Source organism: Emydura macquarii, unplaced genomic scaffold (assembly GCF_026122565.2).
Source record: "Emydura macquarii macquarii isolate MOO-44397 ecotype Brisbane River unplaced genomic scaffold, CSIRO-AGI_Emac_v2 contig_2205, whole genome shotgun sequence".
Classification (NCBI taxonomy): domain Eukaryota; kingdom Metazoa; phylum Chordata; order Testudines; family Chelidae; genus Emydura; species Emydura macquarii.
The window spans coordinates 24,999,021-25,020,455 of NW_027132342.1; the positions used below are offsets into that span (position 1 = coordinate 24,999,021).

The 21,435-nt window shown below is 40.2% G+C and overlaps 1 protein-coding gene across 4 annotated transcripts in view; it reads right to left on the reverse strand.

Annotated features, from left to right (window-relative positions):
- Positions 1 to 21,435, reverse strand: part of NEDD1 (NEDD1 gamma-tubulin ring complex targeting factor) — a 47,894-nt gene that overhangs the window by 12,368 nt on the left and 14,091 nt on the right. For all 4 annotated transcript variants that reach the window (XM_067559768.1, XM_067559765.1, XM_067559766.1 and 1 more), the window contains exons 6-12: positions 17,740 to 17,969; positions 17,029 to 17,230; positions 15,235 to 15,427; positions 5,359 to 5,490; positions 3,629 to 3,676; positions 3,026 to 3,255; positions 1,123 to 1,279 (exon numbers count right to left, since the gene is read on the reverse strand). In XM_067559768.1, coding sequence (XP_067415869.1) covers positions 1,123 to 1,279; positions 3,026 to 3,255; positions 3,629 to 3,676; positions 5,359 to 5,490; positions 15,235 to 15,427; positions 17,029 to 17,230; positions 17,740 to 17,969 — 1,192 coding nt within the window. The remainder of the gene's footprint in view (positions 1 to 1,122; positions 1,280 to 3,025; positions 3,256 to 3,628; positions 3,677 to 5,358; positions 5,491 to 15,234; positions 15,428 to 17,028; positions 17,231 to 17,739; positions 17,970 to 21,435) is intronic.

A 21,435-nucleotide genomic window follows, 5' to 3' on the forward strand; every position in this document is an offset into this window, starting at 1 on the left:
AAGATGTGGACAAATGGGAGAAAACCCAGAGAAGGGCAACAAAAATGGTTAAAGGTCTAGAAAACATGACCTACGATGAAAGAGTGTAAACAACTGGGTGTGTTTAGTCTGGAGAAGGGACAAGTGAGTGGGGACATGATAACAGTCTTCAAAAGGTTGTTTTGTAAGTAAAAGGTTGTAAAGAGGAGGGTGATAAATTATTCTCCTTATCTGCTGAGGACAGGACAAGAAGTAATGGGCTTAACATTACAGCAAGGGAGATTTAGGCTAGACATTAGGAAAACTTCCCAACTGTCAAGGCAGTTAAGTACTTGAACAAATTATCTAGATTGCAATATCTCCATAAGTGGAGATTTTTAAAAACAGGTTAGACAAAAAACACCCATCAGGGGTGGTTCACATACTTAGTCCTGCCTCAGTGCAGGGATCTGGACTAGATAACCTATCAAGGTTCTTCCAGCTCTACATTTCTATGATTCTGTGCTTTTGAATATTTTACCCATAAGAATAAGGGAACCTAAGGGCCAGATCTACAAAGATATTTAGATGGCTAACGATATGGCTAGGTGCTTAGTGGGATTTACAAAAGCACTTGAGTTATATGTCTAATTCAGGTGTCTAGTGGGATTTTCAAAAGCACCTATCTGCATCTTTAGCCACCTAAATACCTTTGTAGATTTGGCCTTTACGCTCCCAAGTCATTTGGGAGTATTTACACAGACACTTTGTTTGCCGCAAGCTGAGTTGTAAGTCTGCCGCATACTCCAAGTTCCCTAGTGCACTATGATCTACCCAACTTTGAAATGGGAATAGATCAAAATGCACGAGAGAACTTCAAGTGCACGGCAGCAGGATCAACACAGACAGTGTTCGGCAGGCAAGATGTACACCCAAGCTTGCTGTCCACTAAGTGTTCATGTATACAAGCCCTTAGATATAGAATAAAATATTCAAAAGCTTCTAAGCAGCTCAAGTTATACTAAGTATACGATCCAAAAAAAATCCAGTTACTTGCCCTTTAATTCAGTTTTAATGCTAAAGTCACTTCTGTAATAGTTTTCACATCAAGAATCATAACACACAATAACCACTTATAAAACTAGACAGCTTCCATATACTTACCTGCTGAGGTAGTACCATTTACTGGTGAACTGGACATCAAAAGTCCCTGAATATTCTTCCCTAGCCTCTCATTTGCTTCCGGAGTCTTGATTACAGTGGGCAAAGGTGGAGTATTTGAATTTCCAGACTCAGCACTTGATGAGCTCAATTTTGAAAGCTTGTAAGTCAAATTAAAAACAGCAGTAATTGTAACACTTCAGTTGCACTTAATGACAGTGTACATTTTAAGATCTACATTGCTTCTCTTATGTCTTTTTGGTTTTGGACAGCTGGAACAAATAGGTCAGGCTAAAAAACAGTGATTACATTTCCCCCAAAATTATGAGGTTTTGGGATTTATTTCTGTCCCACACCAGAACAAAACTAAAACCCTCTGACATTTTTCACAGAAACGAGAGCACCAACCTCAGAATACCCATTAGCCTGGTGGCTAGAGCACTCCCCTGGGATCCCTGCTCCAAATCAGGAGTGCCCTAAACATCAGGCTACACAGATAGGAACATTTAAGAGAGAGAACTAACAACGTTTCTGGGGGGGAAAGAATTGGATCACTGAGTTGGCATTCTTTTAAACAAAAAGTGTTTAGACAAAAAATTCTCAACCTACTCTAGTGACCAATGCAAGCTAAAATTTAAATAAAATATTTACAAGATATCCTTGGAGCTGTCATCAATAACTTGGTTTTGCATTAGTATTAGATGGTAATCCAGTATCTACTTACAATTGTAGAAGGAAACAGACACTATTCATGACTAATGCAGTATTTTCCTCTCAGCAAAAAAAAAAAAAAAAAAAAAAAAGAGATGGCAGATGAATTACTCTTTAATAAAAGACAAAATCACTATCCCCCTGGCTAGTAGCAAATTCATATGTTCTGGTAATGATGCTAAAGATCCCACATGGCCACAGTTGGAGAGAAACAGGAAGTCAGCAACACAGGAAACACCAGAAGAGCTTTCAGCCTCAACAGTGCCATGGGAGGCAGTTCGGCCACATGGATCCCTTTCCAGGATGGTGCCAAGACCTCTGGCTCTGAAGATGTCAGTTTTTCTTGTCTTTGTTCATGAGGGCATATCCCTGAAACAACCTCAGAGAGAGAACCTGCTTGAGGCTCAGAAGATTGTGCCCAAAAAAGCTTGTGCTGCAACAGACTTTCCCAGAGCTAAGGAAGATCCTAGCATTAAGGGAAAACTTGCTCTTGCTTTTTCCAAAGGAAGAAGATATTTGGCTCGTACCGGCTTAGTACCACATCTGTGTTACCTGGGAAGCTCCTGGCACCAACAAAGGACCCATAGTAACAACAGATTCTTAAGATGCAAAGATCAGCCTCTTAACCAACCTATACTCAAAGTTGGCTACAGAAAGAAAAGAACGGGAGTGACTGGAGCCTTTTGTAATTTCAGCTGTAAATGTTCAGACTAAAGAAATTATACTTTCTCTTTCCTAGTTCCAATGGGTTTTGTGGGAAATTCTCTCTAAGCCAGAAACGATAGCTCCCAACTACCCGGAAATTAAAAAAACATTCTGCATGGTAGTATAGTTTGTCTTCACTGCATAACTTTATTTTCAATGTATTGTAATGCCAAAAATTTTTAAAGAAAGGGATGTAAACTCATATCTCATGTTACTCAAGACCACAAGAGACTTCTCTTTAAATGTCTAACTTTTACAACGTATCACTTCTGAGATCAAGAATCAGAATAATCTAAACCCAAGTATGACAGATACTGTAAGATTATTGTGACATATAAGGGTTATTTTGCAGCCCTTTTAGTAGATATTACCTGAAACAATTTTTGGCAAATTTCCAATCAGCAAAAAGTATTTATTGCAGATAAAAGAAAGCAGGCAGATAACTTTATATAAATAAAACCCACTCATGAGAAGAATTAGCATGGAGTACCTGTTTTAAGGGTTCTCTAGATTCTTGTCTTCCAAGATTTATTTTTGTAGCTTCAGCATCTTGATTTGGATGTTCTTCTTCTTCTTTAATAGGAGATCCCACAAATGCATGTAATGGGCTAGAACGTGTCCCTTGCATGCTAGCACCTACTGTGTTTCTTTTTATGGGAAACACAGTGTTGAATTGGGGGAGGAATTCCAAACCAGAAAAGTAAGGCTGAAAATCTAAACCTGAAAAGGAAAAAAACAAAAAACAAAACATACTTTTCTGGCTTAGATTGATTGTGTTTATGAATAATTCAACAAACACGGAGAGCAAACCCACATACTGCACTACTGATTACCTACAGGAATGCTAAAATAGTTATGATGTGCTGTTACACAGCACACCAAACATTATATATGTTGGCCCCTAACTTTCCACTGCATTATTACATCAGTTTTATACTAGTGCAGTTCCACTATTGTTTGACTGCATAGATGGTTTGGTTTCAGTGGAATCGTATCAGCATAAAGCTGGCGTCATGCCCTAGCTAACCAGGCTTGTTTGTTGGTTTTTTTTAAACCTTGACAGTAAAAAGAAATGTACTGCAAAAGCGCTTACCATCTCCTTTTCCTGGAAGATCTTCAGTTGTTTTGAAACCTGCAACATCTACAAAATATTGACAAAAATAAAGTTTGACTTAAAACTTGTTTTGATTGAATCTGTGTCAGTATTCTACATCAACACATTCATTTAATAATAAGCAATTACAGTAGAACCTCAGAGTTACAAACACTAGAGATATGAACTGGCCAGTCAACCAAACACCTCATTTGGAACCTGAAATACGCAATCAGGAAGCAGCAGCAAAGACCAAAAAAGCAATTACGGTACAGTACTGTGTTAAATATAAACTATAAAGGGAAAATTTTTAAAAAAGATTGACAAGGTAAGGAAACTGTTTCTGTGCTTGGTTCATTTAAAATTAAGATGTTAAAAGCAGCATTTTTCTTCTGCATTAATAAAATTTCAAAGCTGTATTAAGTCAATGTCTAGCTGTGAACTTTTGAACATAACATTTTGTTCAGAGTTATGAACAATCTTCATTCCCGAGGTCTTCATAACTCTGAGGTTCTACTGTAACTGAACTATGAAACAGGAACAGCTTCTATATCCTGAACACCTGCTTCTGCACTGAGGTGTGCTAGCATGGATTCTTTCACTCCTAGAGACTCGTGACTTCAATAAGACTGCACACAGGTGCAGAGGTCCACATTAGTGCATTAGTACAGGATCGGGGCCCAAAGGTGAAAGCAATGGCACTACTCTAACTTCCACATCAACATAAACGCCTAAAACTTAATAAAAATAATCACTCTGATTTTTTTTCTTATTAATTTGTCTTCTGGGTATTTGAGCGCCATGTTAGGGCTGGCATATGCTACACAGTTAGGTCAACATCAAGCAGTTTATGTTGACCTAATTATGTCAGCGTCTACACTACAACCTTCCTCCCACCAACGTAAGTGCCCTACCACACCCACATCATGACTCCACCTCCACGAGAAGCACCAGGTTTATATCAGAGTACACTGGCTGTTCTGTCAATTTCATGGCTCCTGCAGGGTGCTCCCGGATGAGGCGGCAGGAAGCAGCCCGGGCGGCTTCTTCGTCCCCCAGCACTTTTTCCCCCTGCTCTGGGCTGGGAGCCAGGGCACAACCTGGACAGCTTTGGACCCCGCTCTCCCCCAGGAGCAGTGCAGCCTTGTCCATTTCATGGGTTAAAGGTCCAGAGCAGGCAGGGCAAGGAGGCTGAGAAGTCACGGAAGGTGGACCCTACTCCCAGCTGGTAGCTGGGGAGGCGAGAGCTCAGGGGGCTGCTGGGCTCCCGGCTGGGAGCTGTGCATTACTATAAGTTGACCTAACAAAGGTCGGCTCAGGGCTGTAGCGTAGACATGCCCTCAGTCTATTTCATACTTCTGTTTCTAGTAAATTTTAAAAGTGTCACAAGGAAAGAGTATGAGGTGCAATCAGGATCCTAGGACTTTGGGAAAACTTGGATCTGAACTGTGCTCTACAGGCTCATCTCTGACAATAACTATTCAAATAACCACTGTGGGAGTATTTTTTATTGACTCTTGACATTGGTATTTTCTTACAACCAACTCCTGCATTTGTAAAAATGCTTTGATGAAAGTTTATCATCTGCCTACTAAAAAGCGATGCTATTATTTTCCAAAGACTGAACCTTGTTGTAAGGAGAAGTATGGCACAAAGAGACGCCAGACAGAGTACACAGCAAGAACTTATCTGCATTGTATCTAATGTTACAAGTTTCAATATTAACTTACCATCTCTGACTGGAGAGAACATGTCACCCAAACTATTCCGTCCCAGATCATCAAAGTTAGTCATATCAGCACTCTTCCCGTGATCTGTTTCTTTAGACAGAATTACATCCAAGCTGCCGCTACGAGGAAAACCTTAAGATGACAACAACATTCAATTAGGAATTTATGGTTTCATTTTCTCAAATAAAATGGTGGTGGGGGTTTATCCCACACTATGCTTCCTTTACAAAAATCTCTAGCATCATACTAAGCAGTTTCCCTAACAAAAGGCAAAAACAAAGTTTGCTATACTTTTACTGTGCTGTCTTACAACAATTCTAATTAGAAGGCCAACTCTGATAGCTTTGCCTGTACATTTCTCCCTCCGAGGCAGTTCTCTCATTAAGGGCCTCCAGTCATATGTATGGAAAAAAAAAGAAAATATAGGTTGACTTTTTCCTTTTATACAAGGAGCCTTGTTAATGAAGACAAATGCTCAAACTAAGTTTAACAGGTAATACTACAAAATTTATTGTTCACTTGATAGATGTGATCAGGAAAAATAGCAATTAGTTTAAAAAAAAAAAAAAACCAAAAAAAAAACCCACCCAAAACCCAACATCCCACTACTCAAACAAACAGTTAAGTACTTTTATAAGCTTGAAGGAATCACCTATCAACATTATCCAGCAATAAAAAGTCTCTGCTTAAATATCCAGCTATTAAATGTTCAATTAAAAATTATATATGTACACATAGCTTCAAGCAGTTTCCTAATCTCCCTTGCCCCTCCCCCCCAAGCTCTAAAACAAGCGTTCAGATGAAAAGCAATTGCGTGACCTGAAAGTTGAACAAAAAGAGTCTAAATTGAAAATTCTACAAAAATGAAGAAATGAAAGATACAGACATAAAGGAAAGGCTTAATAACTATTCTGGATCTCTCTTCTATTCTAAAGGAGGACTGAATGAAGAGTCATAATTTTGGATACCAGTCTCAAGGGTCTGGTATGCAAGAACTGGACTCCAGTCCAGTTCCCCGTACTTGGAAGAAATGCCTGGTGAGATTGCAATTCTGGTGTTTTATATTCCTGGTAGGTAATACGTTGAGATCATGATGTGACTGCCTGTGCATCAGTTCCATAGTTTTATGGCTTCAGTCCAAAGAAAAGGGATGTAAACTCCCTACTGATGTAAAACAAACAGGGCACATTGTTATCATTTTGATGGACTTGCTCCTGATTAGAGGAAGGAAATAGATACAGGCATTCCTAACTGTTAATGTGTAGAAGAGATTCTTCAGCAGACCACTTGCCCTCAGTTGGTAAGGTCCCCTAGGTGCGCTCCCCATCTCACAAGAATTCATCGGATGTTATATTGACAGTAGGAGGAGGCTAGATCTAATGTTGGTCTTCATCCTCCATTCTTTTATGGGACCAGAAAATACTTCCCTCTGTGCTGGGCTGGAACTGCTTCTATGGCCCCTACACCTACGGGAGAGGTGACTTCCTGTCTTAGCAAGTGCTCATGAAAAGGATCCTTGAAAAGGGATGGGGAAAGTGGGATGGAGGTGAACTGAATGGAGTAACTCAGCCCTGGTCTACACTTACCTGGCGATTCAGCAGCAGTCGACAGGAGTTACGCAAGCTACTCTGCGTAGCTTGTGTAACTCCCATCGACTGCTGTGCTTTCCTTCTGCGCGGCGTCTTCACTGCACTGTGCCACTTGAGGGGTGGTTTTACAGCATCGACTTCTGAATTGATTGAGAGGGTCTTCACTGACCGCTCAATCGATCCAGAAAGGTCGATCTGACGGTGGCGACTTCGCTTCTGTCAACGTAGACATACTCTCCATATTATGGCTTCCAAAACCTATTTGTTGGATATGATTTGTTCTCAGGCTGGATGAAAATGAGACAGTCGGTTTCCAAATGGAGGGAGGCAGATAGGATAGGAATCTTCAGCTGCACCATTGTGAGGATTTTCCATGGCTTTGACTAAATCATCAAAATTGATGATTGGAGGATGAGGACTGCTAGGTGGTGATGGTGGCAGTGATTGTCACAGTGAGTAGTCTCTTCTTTTGATATCTAGATTTCTTTTAGGTGGTTCAGTGGATCTATGGTAGAAAAAGAATATTGAACCAGATAAGATCTCTGCTGTGTACAATCTACTAAATTTGCTCTTACTTACAAGAGTAGAAAAGTCAAGGGACCCGAGTGTGGCTCTGGAATCTTTAAGAGTGTGAAGAGATTCATTTCTGGACTCAGAGAAGAGCTAAAGTGCATAAAAAGGAGAATCCTGTATAGTATTTTCAATCTCCAAAGCCAAACAGTTGTAACCAGATGTTCTATGCATAATGACTGCAGAAGAGACGGAATGAGCCACAGTGCTGGCTTCATCTGGGAAGTTTGCAGAGCTGGCCTTTGTCGATGACAGCTTTGAACTGCTGCCAATGTTCTGCTGGGAGGTGATCAATAAAATTGTTGAATTTATCATAATTGAGGTAGTTGTATTTTGCCATCAGGGCTTGGTAATTAACAATTTGGAATTGTAAAGACGCCAACAAGTAGCTCTTGAATCCAAATAGGTCGAGATGCTTTTGTTCCTAGATGCAGGGGGTCGACTTCATCTGATGTGTGTTATGCTTATGGACACCAAAGAATTCAGTGGAGGGTGGGTGGTTGAATAAAAATTCTGAATTTTTCACCAATACACATTTGCAAGCAGGCATGCACTGGCTGGAGTTTGCCAGATGGTTTTGTTAGGATCAACAGTTTTGCTTCATTTACTAGTAGAGCCTCTCTGCTAGAAGCTGATGTATGTAAAAATATCCAAAAGCTTATGTTGGGACTTCTGGACCTCTTCTGGCAGAATCTATAATGATTCAGCAATACATTTCATCAACTCCTGAAACTGCTTAATGTACTCAGCAAGAGAAGATGGAAGTGGTATTATGGCCTGTTTGATGAAATATTAGTTTGTGATGTCACCTCCTTGTCCACTGTAGCTTCCCAGTCTTCAAAAGGCTTCTACTGAGGCTGTAAAGGAGGAAGTGATGAGAAGAAAGAGTGTCTCAATAAGTGATTCCCATGGGAGGAGCTGGGAGGCTTCAAGAACTGCTGATAGCAGATAGCCTGGAGGTCCCAATATGGTCACTGAGGTTGACTAGATGGCAAAGGAGAGAGTATACAACATTGGTCATGTAGGTAAGGAGGGGCATGAAGTTATCTGTCCCCTGAGATTTCCCAGGATAAAAAGATGGAGGAAAGTCTCTTGTCGAATAGTCAGGGGATCCCTGTACAGAGAAACGGGAGTCTTGATTTAGTCCAAAGGTGGAGGAGACACCTGAAGTGAATGCAACTGCCTCTCTGGTGTAATCGAGATTTATGAGATATCAGTGAAAGATATAATCTTGGTGACTCAGTGGATCTTGGTGCAGACAAGCACTTCGAACCCATTAACGGGATTATGGCTTGTCTGACACAACAAATTCTTTAGAATATCTAAGTGTAGATGAGCCAAACTGATAAAGGCTCTGCCGAAATCAGTGCCGGTAGCAAGAGAACTATCTGCTTCTGTGATCCTGTCTTGGAAGTTGGCGCACGTACCAACGGCACTGACAGTTGAGACACAGGTCTGTTATATAACTCTGGTACTAAGGACGTAGATACCCTCTGTTCTATGGATACCAACATCTAGGATACTCACTCAGATACTGGTACCGAAGTGTCTGAAGATGGCATAGGCTTCTGCCAAATAGAGTGTTTGGAGTCAGTCCTAGGTCTATCACGATTTGATGGTACCTAGGTTGGTTTTAGTACCAAGGTATGACTGGTACCATGGTGTTTTGAAGAACTATTAGTCTTCAAAGAGCTCCCCAGTACCAGAGTAGTTTGGAACTTCCACGGAACTCCCTTTGGGATCTGATGTCTCTGGCATACAGTCTCTTAGGTGTCCAGGCCCTTTTTGATGAAGGCTCTCTACTAAGAGAGCAAGTACTTCTTTTCTTAGGAGTCTTGGGGGTACCTCCTGCAGTCTTTTCTGTCAAGGATCTCTGTGACCAAGAAATAGAGGTCAACAGGGCACTAAGAGTACTCTGATGCCGACGTATGGAGGGGTACCCTGGGCCTGGATCTGAGGCTGGTTGCAAAGCCTGTTCCACCACTGGGAGCTGAAACGTTATTTATCTATTCTTCCTCAATTTGTTGTTAAAAAAAAGAGGTGCAGATCTTGCACTTGCAAATTATGTGAGTATTTCATAAACAGTGAATTCACCAATAGAGTCTGTCACTAATCAGGATTGATTCCCAGCAGGACAGCCAACATTTGAATCACAGGGATCCCAGTACATCCCAGCAAAAAAAGACACCCCTTGAGGAGCTCTCCTGGTGGCGGAGGAGATATTACACAGAAACACTCTGTAAAATAACTATCATATTAAGTAAACTGAACTATACTAAAACTAAATAACTAGTTAAAACAAAAACAGTAATGCTAAATTAGAGACTAAGCACAATGAAGGCACACTACAGACTCCATCTCAGGCCAAGGGGGATTGAGAAGGAATAGAAGATGGCTCACCTGGATAGTTATCTATATATCCTTGGACCATACCACAAGAAGGACTAGAGCACATGTGCAGGCCAAACAGGCACGCCTAACAAAAATTTCCAATCAAAGGCGCAGGGTGCGTGCGCATCTGAAGCGAGTGCCCATAGGGACACTACACAAAGGAGGAGACATTTACAATTTTGACCTCATCTTCATTCATCGTTCAGCCAGATCTCTGTTCTGTCCTGGCTGAAGTTTCTATTGCAAATCATCTTTGCTTTCGGTTTTTTGAGGAGGGTTAGGCTTCAAACTTTAAGATTTGGATCAAAAGAAAACACATCCTGAAAAGGAATGGGAAGTCTACTTTCAGGAAGTGAGTTTACAGAGTGAATTAGGAGTGACTTAAGCTTCTGATTTCCATACCCCTACTCCACTAATTATGAGTGCCCAGAATAGGTCTATCCTGTACACTGAATGAGGCGGGGGTCCGGTGGAAAAAACTGTATGTGATCATGTAATTAAAGACTGCATTCTAATCATAATACATACACCCAAGAAGGCCAAATTAAGGTTGCACTGAAACCTTAATTCTGGCATTTCTTAACTTCGGAGTACTTGAGTTTGCAATCTTTATAGTGTTCTTTTAACATTTTTTTTGCGTGTATAATAGCCTAGATTTTCAAAAAAGCAAACTGAAAACCAGGAATTCATTCTGATATCCACCTGGGTTGTCAGCAGGTTTGGAACCTTTATATCTACCATACAGATCTCTGCCAGCCCTGCCTAAATTAGCTACTCAATATACAATCAGACCTTCCCACACCAAACAGAAAAGCTTGAGTTGATGGACCTTGCAAAGAAAATTAAAATAAAATTTTAAAAAGGGAGTCTTTAGCCATACAAATAAAAAAGAAAAGAAAGACGACATGGGACAGCTAAGCACAGAGGATGGGGTAGAGATTAAAGATAATCTAGGCATGTCCCAACACCTAAACAAATACTTTGCCTCAGTTTTTAATATGGTTACTGAAGAGTTGAGGGGTAGCGGCACAGTGATGGGAATGAGGATATGGAAATAGAAATGACCACATCCGAGGTGGAAGTCAAATTCAAACTGCTCAATGGGACTAAATAGGGAAGCCTAGATAATCTCCATCCAAGAACATTAAAGGAATTGGCACATGAAATTGTAAGACAAAGAGCAAGGATTTTTAATGAATCCGTAAACTAGCAGGGTCATACTTTATGACTGGAGAATTGCTAATAAACCTATTTTTAAGAAAGGAAAAAAGTTATCTGGGAAACTGCAAGCCCGTTAGTTTGGCATCAATTGTATGTAAAGTCTTGGAACAAATTTTGAAAGAGAAACTAGTTAAGGACAGAGAGAAAAATGGCAATTGGGATAAAATACAACTTGATTTTACAAAAGGTGGATCGTATCAGGCCAACCTGATCTCTGAGAAAGGTAACAGATTTTCTAAACAAAGGAAATGCAGTAAATCTAATCTACTTGAATTTCAGTAAAGCATACGATACAGTTCAACATAAGAAATTATTAGTAAAATTGGAGAAGATGGGGATTAACACAATAGTTGAAAGGTGGGTAAGGAACTGGTTAAAGAAGATGTTATAGCAGGTCAGATTGAAAGGGGAACTGTTAGGCTTGAGGGTAGTTACTAGTGGAGTTCCTCAAGGATTGATTTTGGGACCTATTTTATTTAATATTTTCATTAATGACCGTGACACAAAATGTAGGAGTGTGCTAATAAAATTTGTGGATGACACAAAGTTGGGAGGCATTGTGGAGGAGGACTGGATGATCATACAAGAAGATTTCGAGGATCTTGAAAAATGGAGTAATAGAACTGGGATGTTATTTAATACTGCAAATTGCAAGATCATGTACTTAGGGACTAACAACAAGAACTTCTACTATGAGCTGAGGACGTATCAGTTAGAAACAACAGAGGAAGAGAAAGACATGGTGTACTGGTCGATCACAGGGCAACTATGAACCGACAATGTGATGCAGCTGTGATAAAGGCCAATGCTATCACAGGATGCATCAGGCGAGACATTTTTAGTAGAGACAGGGAAGTGTTATTACTATTATTCAAGGCACTGGTGAGATCTCATCTGGAATACTGAGTGCAATTCTGGTCTCCCATATTTAAGAAAGATCAATTCAAACTGGAACATGTGCAGAGAAGGGCCACTAGGATGATCAGAGGAATAGAGACCTTTCTTTTCAGACGAGACTTAAGGAGCTCAGCTTGTTTAGCCTAACCAAACGAAGGCTTAGGGGAGATATGATTGCTCTCTGTAAATACAGAGGGATAACTTAAGTACCTCCTCTTCCTCCCTGATGTTTAAGAGCCAATGTTGACATAAGAACAAATGAATATAAACTGGCCATCGACAAATTTAGGCTTGAAATTAGATAAGGTTTCTAATCACCAGAGGAAATGAGGTTCTGGAACAGCCTTCCCAAGGGAGCAGCAGGGACAAAAAAACTTAATTGATTTCAAGACTAACCTTGATAAATGTATTGGTGGGGATGGGTCTGATGAGATTGCCTACAATGTCATGTGGCACATCTGTGACTGCTAGTAGCAAATATCTCCAATGGCCAGAGACTGGACACTAGATGGGGAGGGCTCTAAGTTACTACTTCTTTCCTAGGTGTCTTGCCAGTGGGTCTCGCTAACATGCTCAGGATCTAACTAATCACTATATTTGGAGTTGGGAAGGAATTTTCCCCCAGGTCAGATTGGAGGAGACCCTGGGGATCTTTCACCTCTCTTTGCTGCATGGAGAGCAGGTCACTTGATAGTATGAACTAGAATAAACATTGGCATCTCTGTAACTTGAGGTCTTTAAATCATGATTTGAGGACTTTAATAACTCAGCCTGAGATTATGGGTCTATTACAGGAGTAGATGGGTCAGATTTGTGACCTGCAACATGCAGGAGATCACACTACATGATCATGATGGTCCCTTTTGGCCTTAAAGTCTAGAAATCTATGAGAGACAAGGTGAGTAACTTAGTACTTTTTATTAGATCAACTTCTGTTGGTTAGAGATGAGCTTTTTAGCTTATAAGAGAACTCTTCTTCAGGTCTGGGGAACAAATTGAGAGTGTCATTGCTAAAACAAGGCAGCTCACCCACATTGTGTCTCTAATATCCTGGGACCAACATGACTACAACAATGCACATGAATCTATGAGTGAGTTAACAACAATAGGGAGAAATTCATTCACAGGGCCCAGTCCTGCAAACATTTACACACAAGTAACTTTAACCATGCAAGTGGTTCTACTGAACTCAGTATAACGTGTATGTGGGTGAAGTTACCCATGTCTATGAATGTCTCTACAAATCAGATCCATAAACTTTTAATTTGGATCAGATTCTGAATTTCAGTTGGATATATTTTGGCATACAATGTCCTCTCTGAGCTTAAATTCCTTTTCTCTTTATCCTACATAGAATACTTGGATAAATGTGTACTATTTCACCTACTTGATTTACTCTCACCAATACCCAAAGGAGTCTTCATAAAACTAAAGCAGTCTTCTTGGCTCAGCTACAAGAAAGTATGCTATTTTATAGTATTACTCAGATGCCAATTTCAAGCATGCACTCTTTAAAAATGATTACTTTTTTTTTTATGATTGGTCTTATTGGTGTGCTAGGAGTCAATTAAATATTTAAATAGGAAAGATGAATACTTTTAATAAGTGCATGTTGTAACTGAAGGAAGATTCTTTGGACAGCACTGTAATGATGATTAGTGACACTTCTTGGATACACAGGAAGCATTCTACTTTACCCTCCCTTGGGTATGCAGTGAGGCATGAGGTAATTAATCAGTGTCCCTATATATTGCAGTGGCTTATTGCTTAATAAGTGTTGTTAAACATACTTATTTAAAGAGAGAGAAAGTTTAGTTGCATAAAAAATACTTCATTATAAAATTTCTTTTGAGTTGAGTCCTTCAGCTCATACATAGCTATTCTATCATATACACATGCAGTTTCAGAGTGCATAGATAACACAATTTAATTGTGACTGCTCCTAACTTTACGGGAAAAAACAAATACACCATACCTATAAAGCTGCAGAATTGTCTAGACAAGCTGTTAGTGCGCGGCAAGCTGAGATATAAATTTACCTCTCACTAACTGTCCACATGGACCCTGCTGCTGCTCACTAAAAAGTTCCCTAGCTTGCTTTGATCTATGCTCGTTTCAAAGTGCACTACGGAACTTCTAGTGAACAGCAGCAGGGTCCCCCCAGACAGTTAGTGAGAAATAGATTTACTCCCCAGCTTGCCCCACACTAACTGCTAGCCTACGCTTGGTCTACACTTATGTCGGCGATTCAGCAGCAGTCGACGGGAGTTACGCAAAGTACACAAAGAACTTGGTTAAGTCCCGTCGACTTCTGTGCTTCTCTTCTGCACGCTGTCTTTACTGCACTGCGCCGACGGGAACCGCGTTCCCCTTGATGCAGCGCTGTACCACGTGAGGAGGTGATTTTAGTACGTTGATTTCTGATCGACTGAGCGGGTCTTCACTGACCACTCAGTCGATCCAGATAAGTTGATCTGACGGCGGCGACTTTGCCAGCATTAGTGTAGACATAGCCCTAGGAAAGCCCTAAGTAGAATGTAAACATTTCCAGCTTTTTGTTTTAAGGTTGACACTGCCTGTATCACTAACAACATAAATCAGTAAAGTGGCCGCTTCCTGTACTAAACTAAATATTACAATAAAAAAACCCTGTATTAAAAAGAAAATTAAGTTTGTGAAGTCAAACACTCAAACAACTTACAAAAATGTCAGAATTAATGTTGCCCATGGCCTTTATTCAACCTCTTTGTGTGTATGCAATAGGATACAGCCTTTAATTATAAGATCTCATACTGTTTTTTCCACAGGATTCCTGCCTCATTCAGTTCACAGGATGGGCCCAGCCTGGGAATGAATTAAGATTGTCTAGCAATGGGGCTATTGTCGGTCAATACCATCCTAATTTGTTGCAACTATCTGAAGGCATGTGGTGAATGAGGCAGGGAACTGCAGGAAGAGAAAAGACAGTCTCATGATTAAGGCAGCTGAATGAACAAACAAACAAACAAACGAACGAATGAACGACTGAACGCGCGTGCGCATGCGCCCCCCCCCACCCCCACACACACACAGAAAAATAATATTTCATAGCGACATCATGACTTCTGAACTTTCATACTGCAAGGCTGGCTAAAGCATGTGAAGTATTGCTCCAATATCTTTTTCACAAACTCAGATAATTTCCTTTTCTTAAAAACAGATTCCTTACCAGTTTTGTCCTGAACATCTGCTGCTCCTTTATTCTCAATTGCTGACATGGGCTGGGGTGAAACTGTAGTTGGTGTGTTAGAGGTAAGATTTTTGATGATGCCAGTGTTCTGAATTCCTCCAACATTACTACTCGTTTTAACATCCGTTCTTTTGAATGCTGGTTTATTTGCAGAACTCTTATTAAAGTTGGACTGAAGAAAAACAGTAAATTTTAAAAGTTACTAGTGCTTCAACTTAAAGGGAAAAAAATACACAGATTCTTTCTTCCTGTTCAAAACATGAACAAATTTCACAAGATCTTTAAATTGCAAGAAATTTGTCTAAACAAATACAACCCCTCCGTTTCTGATTACAAATAGGAGTCAGATGTCTTAAAGCAATTATGGAAAATGTGGGAGATTTCTGTACTATTTCTATGAATATTACATGTGCCTCATTTTACCAGCTTGCTATCACTCTGCTTGACCGCAGGGTATTAAATCAAAGGAGACTGTTAGCGAGAAACAAACAGGAAATGAAACAATGGCAGAAATAAGATACCTCCAGAGAGAATACTAAGGGTCCTGATGTGAAACACAGAGGAGCCATTTAATAAGCAAATGCCCACGGCCTGGCTGCAGGCAGAGTAGTAGGTTTATTCTCCCCAAGCCTATGACTATGCACAAAAGGGACACAAAGCCATTAAAGACCCCAGCGGAGAGAGGCAGAGCGGGGGTGAGTGGGCAGGAGCAGCTGGAGATAAGTTCTGGAAGGAGGTACAAAGAGAAAATGTTGCAGGGGCTGGCTGTCTCTGCCAGGCAAGGAACAGAGGTATCTGGCCTGAGTGGAAATTACCCAAAATTTGCAAGGAGAGAATAAAGTTTAGGTTAGATTCATGAGTCTAGGCCTTCTCTGTTAATTTACCTTATTTCTCGAATACACGGTTCCTGCTGACTAATAAACAACTTTATTTGGAAAAGGCTGACTTGTGTCACTGCAAACATTTTCTGGTTACAAAGCTCCCTGGAGAGAAAACTTTCGCAGGGAGCAAGCCAAACAGGCCCTGCTAAAAGAGTCACAGTGAGGAACTGGGATGCTGAAGCCTCGGGACTCAGTGTAAGGATATGTTTACACTAGGAACTGGGAGTGTGATTCCCAGGTCACAGACATACTCGGCTAGCTCTCACCATGCTAACGCACTAAAAGTAGTAGTGTAGCCAGAGTGGCATGGGCTAGGCATGCCGTGTATGTACCCCTGGGATTCAGGGGGTTTGAACTCGAGGTGGCCACTACTCACCATTGCTCATGCTACCCCACCTACACTTTTATTTTTAATGCACTAGCTCAATGAGAGCTAACATGTGTATGTCTGTGCAAGACAGAAATCATACATCCCACTCCAAGTGTAAACATACCCCAAGAGAGACAGTGATGTGTCATAGGACTTCCCCTTGGGTGAAGTGGAGGTCCAGGATAGCCCTATAGTCACACAAAAAAAGAAAAGTTTAAGACTAAACTTCACTTATACTACACAAGACAACTGGCAAAAGAAAGCAACTGTAGCAATTCCCACTTAAAAATCTGATTGCTGAAACTGTGCTTAAGAATTAGAAGAAAATTAAATGGACAACATATTCAATTTGTGTTTGTTTTCTAAAAAATTTCTCTTGCTATCATGGCATAACTGATTCTCCTTTATGTTGACATCTGTAATACACTGATAGTTTAGTATACATATTTCTTTAGAAGACTTCAAGTTAATGGTTTCCTTTTATTACCCTAAACCTGAGTGATACAGAAGGAAATGTTTTACCTTTGAACAAGTGCTACTGTACTGAAGGCGTATACACTTCACAGAGGTTTTGTGAGCACTGACTGTTTTTACCGGTGATGTCAGCTTTCTTAGATCATAATGGTAGATTTTTCCACGGGAAGAGCCAATAGCCAAGGTAGTGCCATCAGGCATAAAATCTACTGCTGTCAGAGGAGAGTCAGCTACCAGAGTTCTCAGTAGTCTTCAGACAGGAAAAAAATATAGGAATATTTTATAATTAATTATTTAAAAAAAAAAAAGACTTAAGTCACTAATTTTTATTTTTAATTAGACTTTCCAAACAGCACTGAAGAATTACAGCAAACTATATACAAGACTTTTGTAATTCAGCTACAAATTTGCAATTTATCTATTCTTCGAGAGCCTGATCAAAAGTGTACTTAAGTCAGTAGAAAGACTCCCATTGATTTCAGTGGGTATTGGACCAGGTCTCTAGCAAAACTTGTGCACTTACAAATTCTCTCTCTCTCTCTCTCACTCACTCACACACACACGGATGTAACTGGCATATAACCACTATTTTCTAGAGCATTCAATCTAGAAGTTATCATTCTTAATAAGGTTTGATTTTAAAACCAACACTAACAATCTCTAATCACAGATAGATATGTTTTTGGGAGTTACAACTGAGTCAAATTCCCATATAATCCACTGCCAGTTAATGCTTACAAAAAGTCAGATAATCCTTACTTTTTACTTGAAGTGTCATAGAGAATGATCCTTTTATCCAAACCTATGGTTACAAGCAGCAACTCATTGACTGGAGAAAAGCAGATTTCTGAGGCTGGAGCTTTGTGAGCATTTTCAAAGTTATGGTATGGATTTTGACTATTTACATCCCACAGCGTTACAGTTCCACTGTCAGACACACTGCCCAATAAAGACTTCTTAAAGGAAGAATATTTCAAGTGTCGAATAGGCTGTAAAATAAAACCAAACATGCATAATACACTGTTATTATAACTTAAAAATCTTACAAAATTAAATGCATAAAATATATTTGTATATAAAGTTAAGGTTAAACAAGTCTAAGTCATTTAGCCCAACAAAGTCATCAGCATCAGGACCGCAAAAGATGCCATAATTCAACAGGCCATCATTCAATAAAGACTGAAATGTTTCTTAGTCATGATGCTTCAGAAGAAAGTGGCTAACACACACCAATAATGCATTTGGCCACGAGTGCAATCCAGTATGTGTGGAGTGAAAATTCCTTCCTGACCACTGTGCTGCTCAGCTTATACCACAGTCAAAAAGTGAGGGTTAAGGAAGCAGCATCAGAAATTCCTGAGAAAAGTTCCCTGATTTTATGCAGATATCCCTTATGATAAAAGGGAACTTTAAAAAAATGCCCATATCATAAAGTTAACCATAAAGCAACAGCTGGTCTTTGGACACTATGTCTGGACAAGTGAAAAGCAATATTTAGAATTTTACTAATTGTTCCCTTACCAAGAGTGTTAAACTTTTTAAAACACCCCAGTGATGCTGTGTAATTTGGTAAAACACAATGAAGAGGAGGAAGAAGTTATAGCTAGAATGTGATACAGCATCTGTAATCTAAAGGGAGAAGACCCAACTGCATATTTTGACTATTGATGTCCAATGACACAATGTGGGCACTATAAATTAGCGTAAATATGATAACTGAGGAAATTAAGTTGACCAAGGCATATCCTATTTTTGTCTTTTCATTTTGTATGCAATGTCTTCCCCCCCACTCCCCCCTCAAACCATGACTTCATAAATGGATGAGCATAAGTCTTCGTTCTGAAGTGAGTGGTGAATGTGATCTCCACCAGCTTTTTCAGTACTGCCTCTTTAAAATGGAGAGAACTCCATTTCATTGCTGCAAAGGCAGTTGCCATTTTGTGTTCAGATGCAGAAGTTACACACAAAGTGTGTCTTTCTTATGGAATCAAAGCTTGGGATTTGAGTGAGCCAGGGTAAGCATGTACTGCACACCCGCTCAGTGTTGTGCTCTGTGCCCCTCTAGTGGTAGCTGGTACACATAAAAAGGTAGATAAGCCTGATACAGCCTTGGCTAATAGACAGGTTACACATATAATAAAGGACATTCAGAATTAAAGTCTATGGCTGCATTCTGTGTTGGAAACAATAATTATGGTATTTAACACCATAAGAACTGTACCTGAGAAACTGGGAGGCAAAACTATAATTCTGGGATTTCCTAACTTGAGTGCTTAACTTTGCAAAATTGTCTTTCATCAGATGTAATTTCCTAAATTAAAAACAAAAAACAACCATCTTACATTGAACCCCCACCCCAATTTCTTCATGCAGAACCATTTTGACACTCCCCCACTCTCCACCCACAGCATCAGCAGGGTTGGGATCTGTAGATCCACAGCACAGTCCTTTACCACATAAGCTAATGGAGTAACTGGTAGCAGTAGAAGGCTGTTATCCTCTGTGTGGATCTGCCACTAGAGAGGGATGGAGTGAGACACTTACTACTGGGATTCTCAGCTATTTGCTAGACAAAGAAATAAGGGACTCAAGTATACTGTACTCCATTCTAGGTTCTGTAGGGAAGGATGTTCTAGCAGTTAGACACTTCTGCCCCATCTTTCCAGCCCTTCCCTGTGCCCTTCTGCTCCTATCCCTTCCACCCCAGCTCCTGCCCCCACTCTCATATGCTCCTGCCCAGGTTCATCCTTCACCCACTCCTATCCTCTACCTTTGTGCAACTCATCTTCCTACTTCTCATCTCCCCCCTCTTGCCTTCTGCTCCTGTCCCTCTCCCCTCCTGCTTTTATCCTTCCACCCTCCCTCCATTCTTCCCTCCCCAACACAACTCTTCCTCACCCATCTGCTATCGAGTTAGACAGCATCCTGCTTAGGCACTAGCAGGGAAAGCACTGACAGCACAAGAGAGAGAGTTTCCCTGTCTCCCAGCCTCACAGCAGCAAAATGGAGCAATTACAGGGAAGTCCTGCTTAGCCCCTGCAGCCTGGGTTCAAGCATACTCAGTGCAAGCATAGTTTTGCAGCTAAATTCCAAAGATACCAATAAGCCTCTACTGAGCATGTGCAAACTCGGATTTTTCAGAGGCTCCAATCTGGACAAGTTTTCCTTCAAGCAGCAAAGACACATCCCTGACACCTGTGAGACCCCCATCCCCGCCCCACCTCCACCTCTCTGTCAAAGTTCAAGTTCAGGCTCTAAAGCATGGAGGTACAAGAACTTCTCAAGGAGACAGTCGTAAGTCATAGGAGGTTTTTGTTTCAAGCATGGGCAAAGCAGTGTATTTTCACCGAATCATGCTTTGAAATCCCTGGACAATTTCATCTGACACTTTCCAAAAAATATTCAGCCAGTGGCAGATAGGCTGACATTTTCCATGTTGGGTAAGAGTTACAGGCTGCCAAAATTATAAGCAACTCAAAACATGTCATGAGGCAACCTTAATTACAGGTGGTGCAGGCTGCACCACTTATGAGGCATCCTAGCTATAGACACTTTACTTACAATTCCTAACACAACAAAAATTAAATTCAACACTGTACCTTGAATGAAAAAGGGCCAATAAAAGTAACACTCAAATGCCTTTACATTTAAAGATTAGGCATTCCATTATATCTTTATTACAAGAAAAGTATTTCAGACATTGAACAGTCTGCAGAGCTGTTGTCCAGGACTCACTGGAGTGACATACAATTAGAATGCCAGAACCTTATCAAAAGTAGCATTACTGCAAGAAGAATGGATCTTGTTTTTTATTTTAAATAAATTGGAAGCTACCTAGGCAATTGGATTTAATGTATAGAACATAGGAACTGCCAAACTGAAACAGATCTGGGGAACACCTAGTCTGCTATCCCATCTCCAACAGTGGTCAGCACCAAATTCTTTTGAGGATGGTTCAAGAAACCCCAGAGCAGTCAGAGGTGGAGTAACCTGAACCCCTTTTTAGCTCACCTTCTAATCTCTAATAATTGGAATTAGCCTAAACTATGAAGTATTGAATCTTACCTCCCTTCTAATATTCTTCATTCATCATTAATTATTGTAACTTTTGATATTTTTGCTATCCATATAAAAATTTGATCCTTTTTAGAACCTTGCTAAGTTTTAGCCGCAACATTACTGTGGCAATGAGTTCCACAGTTTAATTATGCATTGTGTGAAAAAACTATTTTCTTTTATTGGTTTTATTTTCTTTTATTCACAAGAGAGCTTTTCCATACCCATGATGATTTATAACCCTTTCTTTGAATCCTTACTAATTCTGCAAACTCATTTTTGAGATGGGGTGCCCAATACTGCACACAATATTCCAAGTGAGGCTACACCACTGATTTACATAATATTCTCCATCCCAATCCTTATACATCCTAGCAGCTTGTTTAATATTTTTTTTTT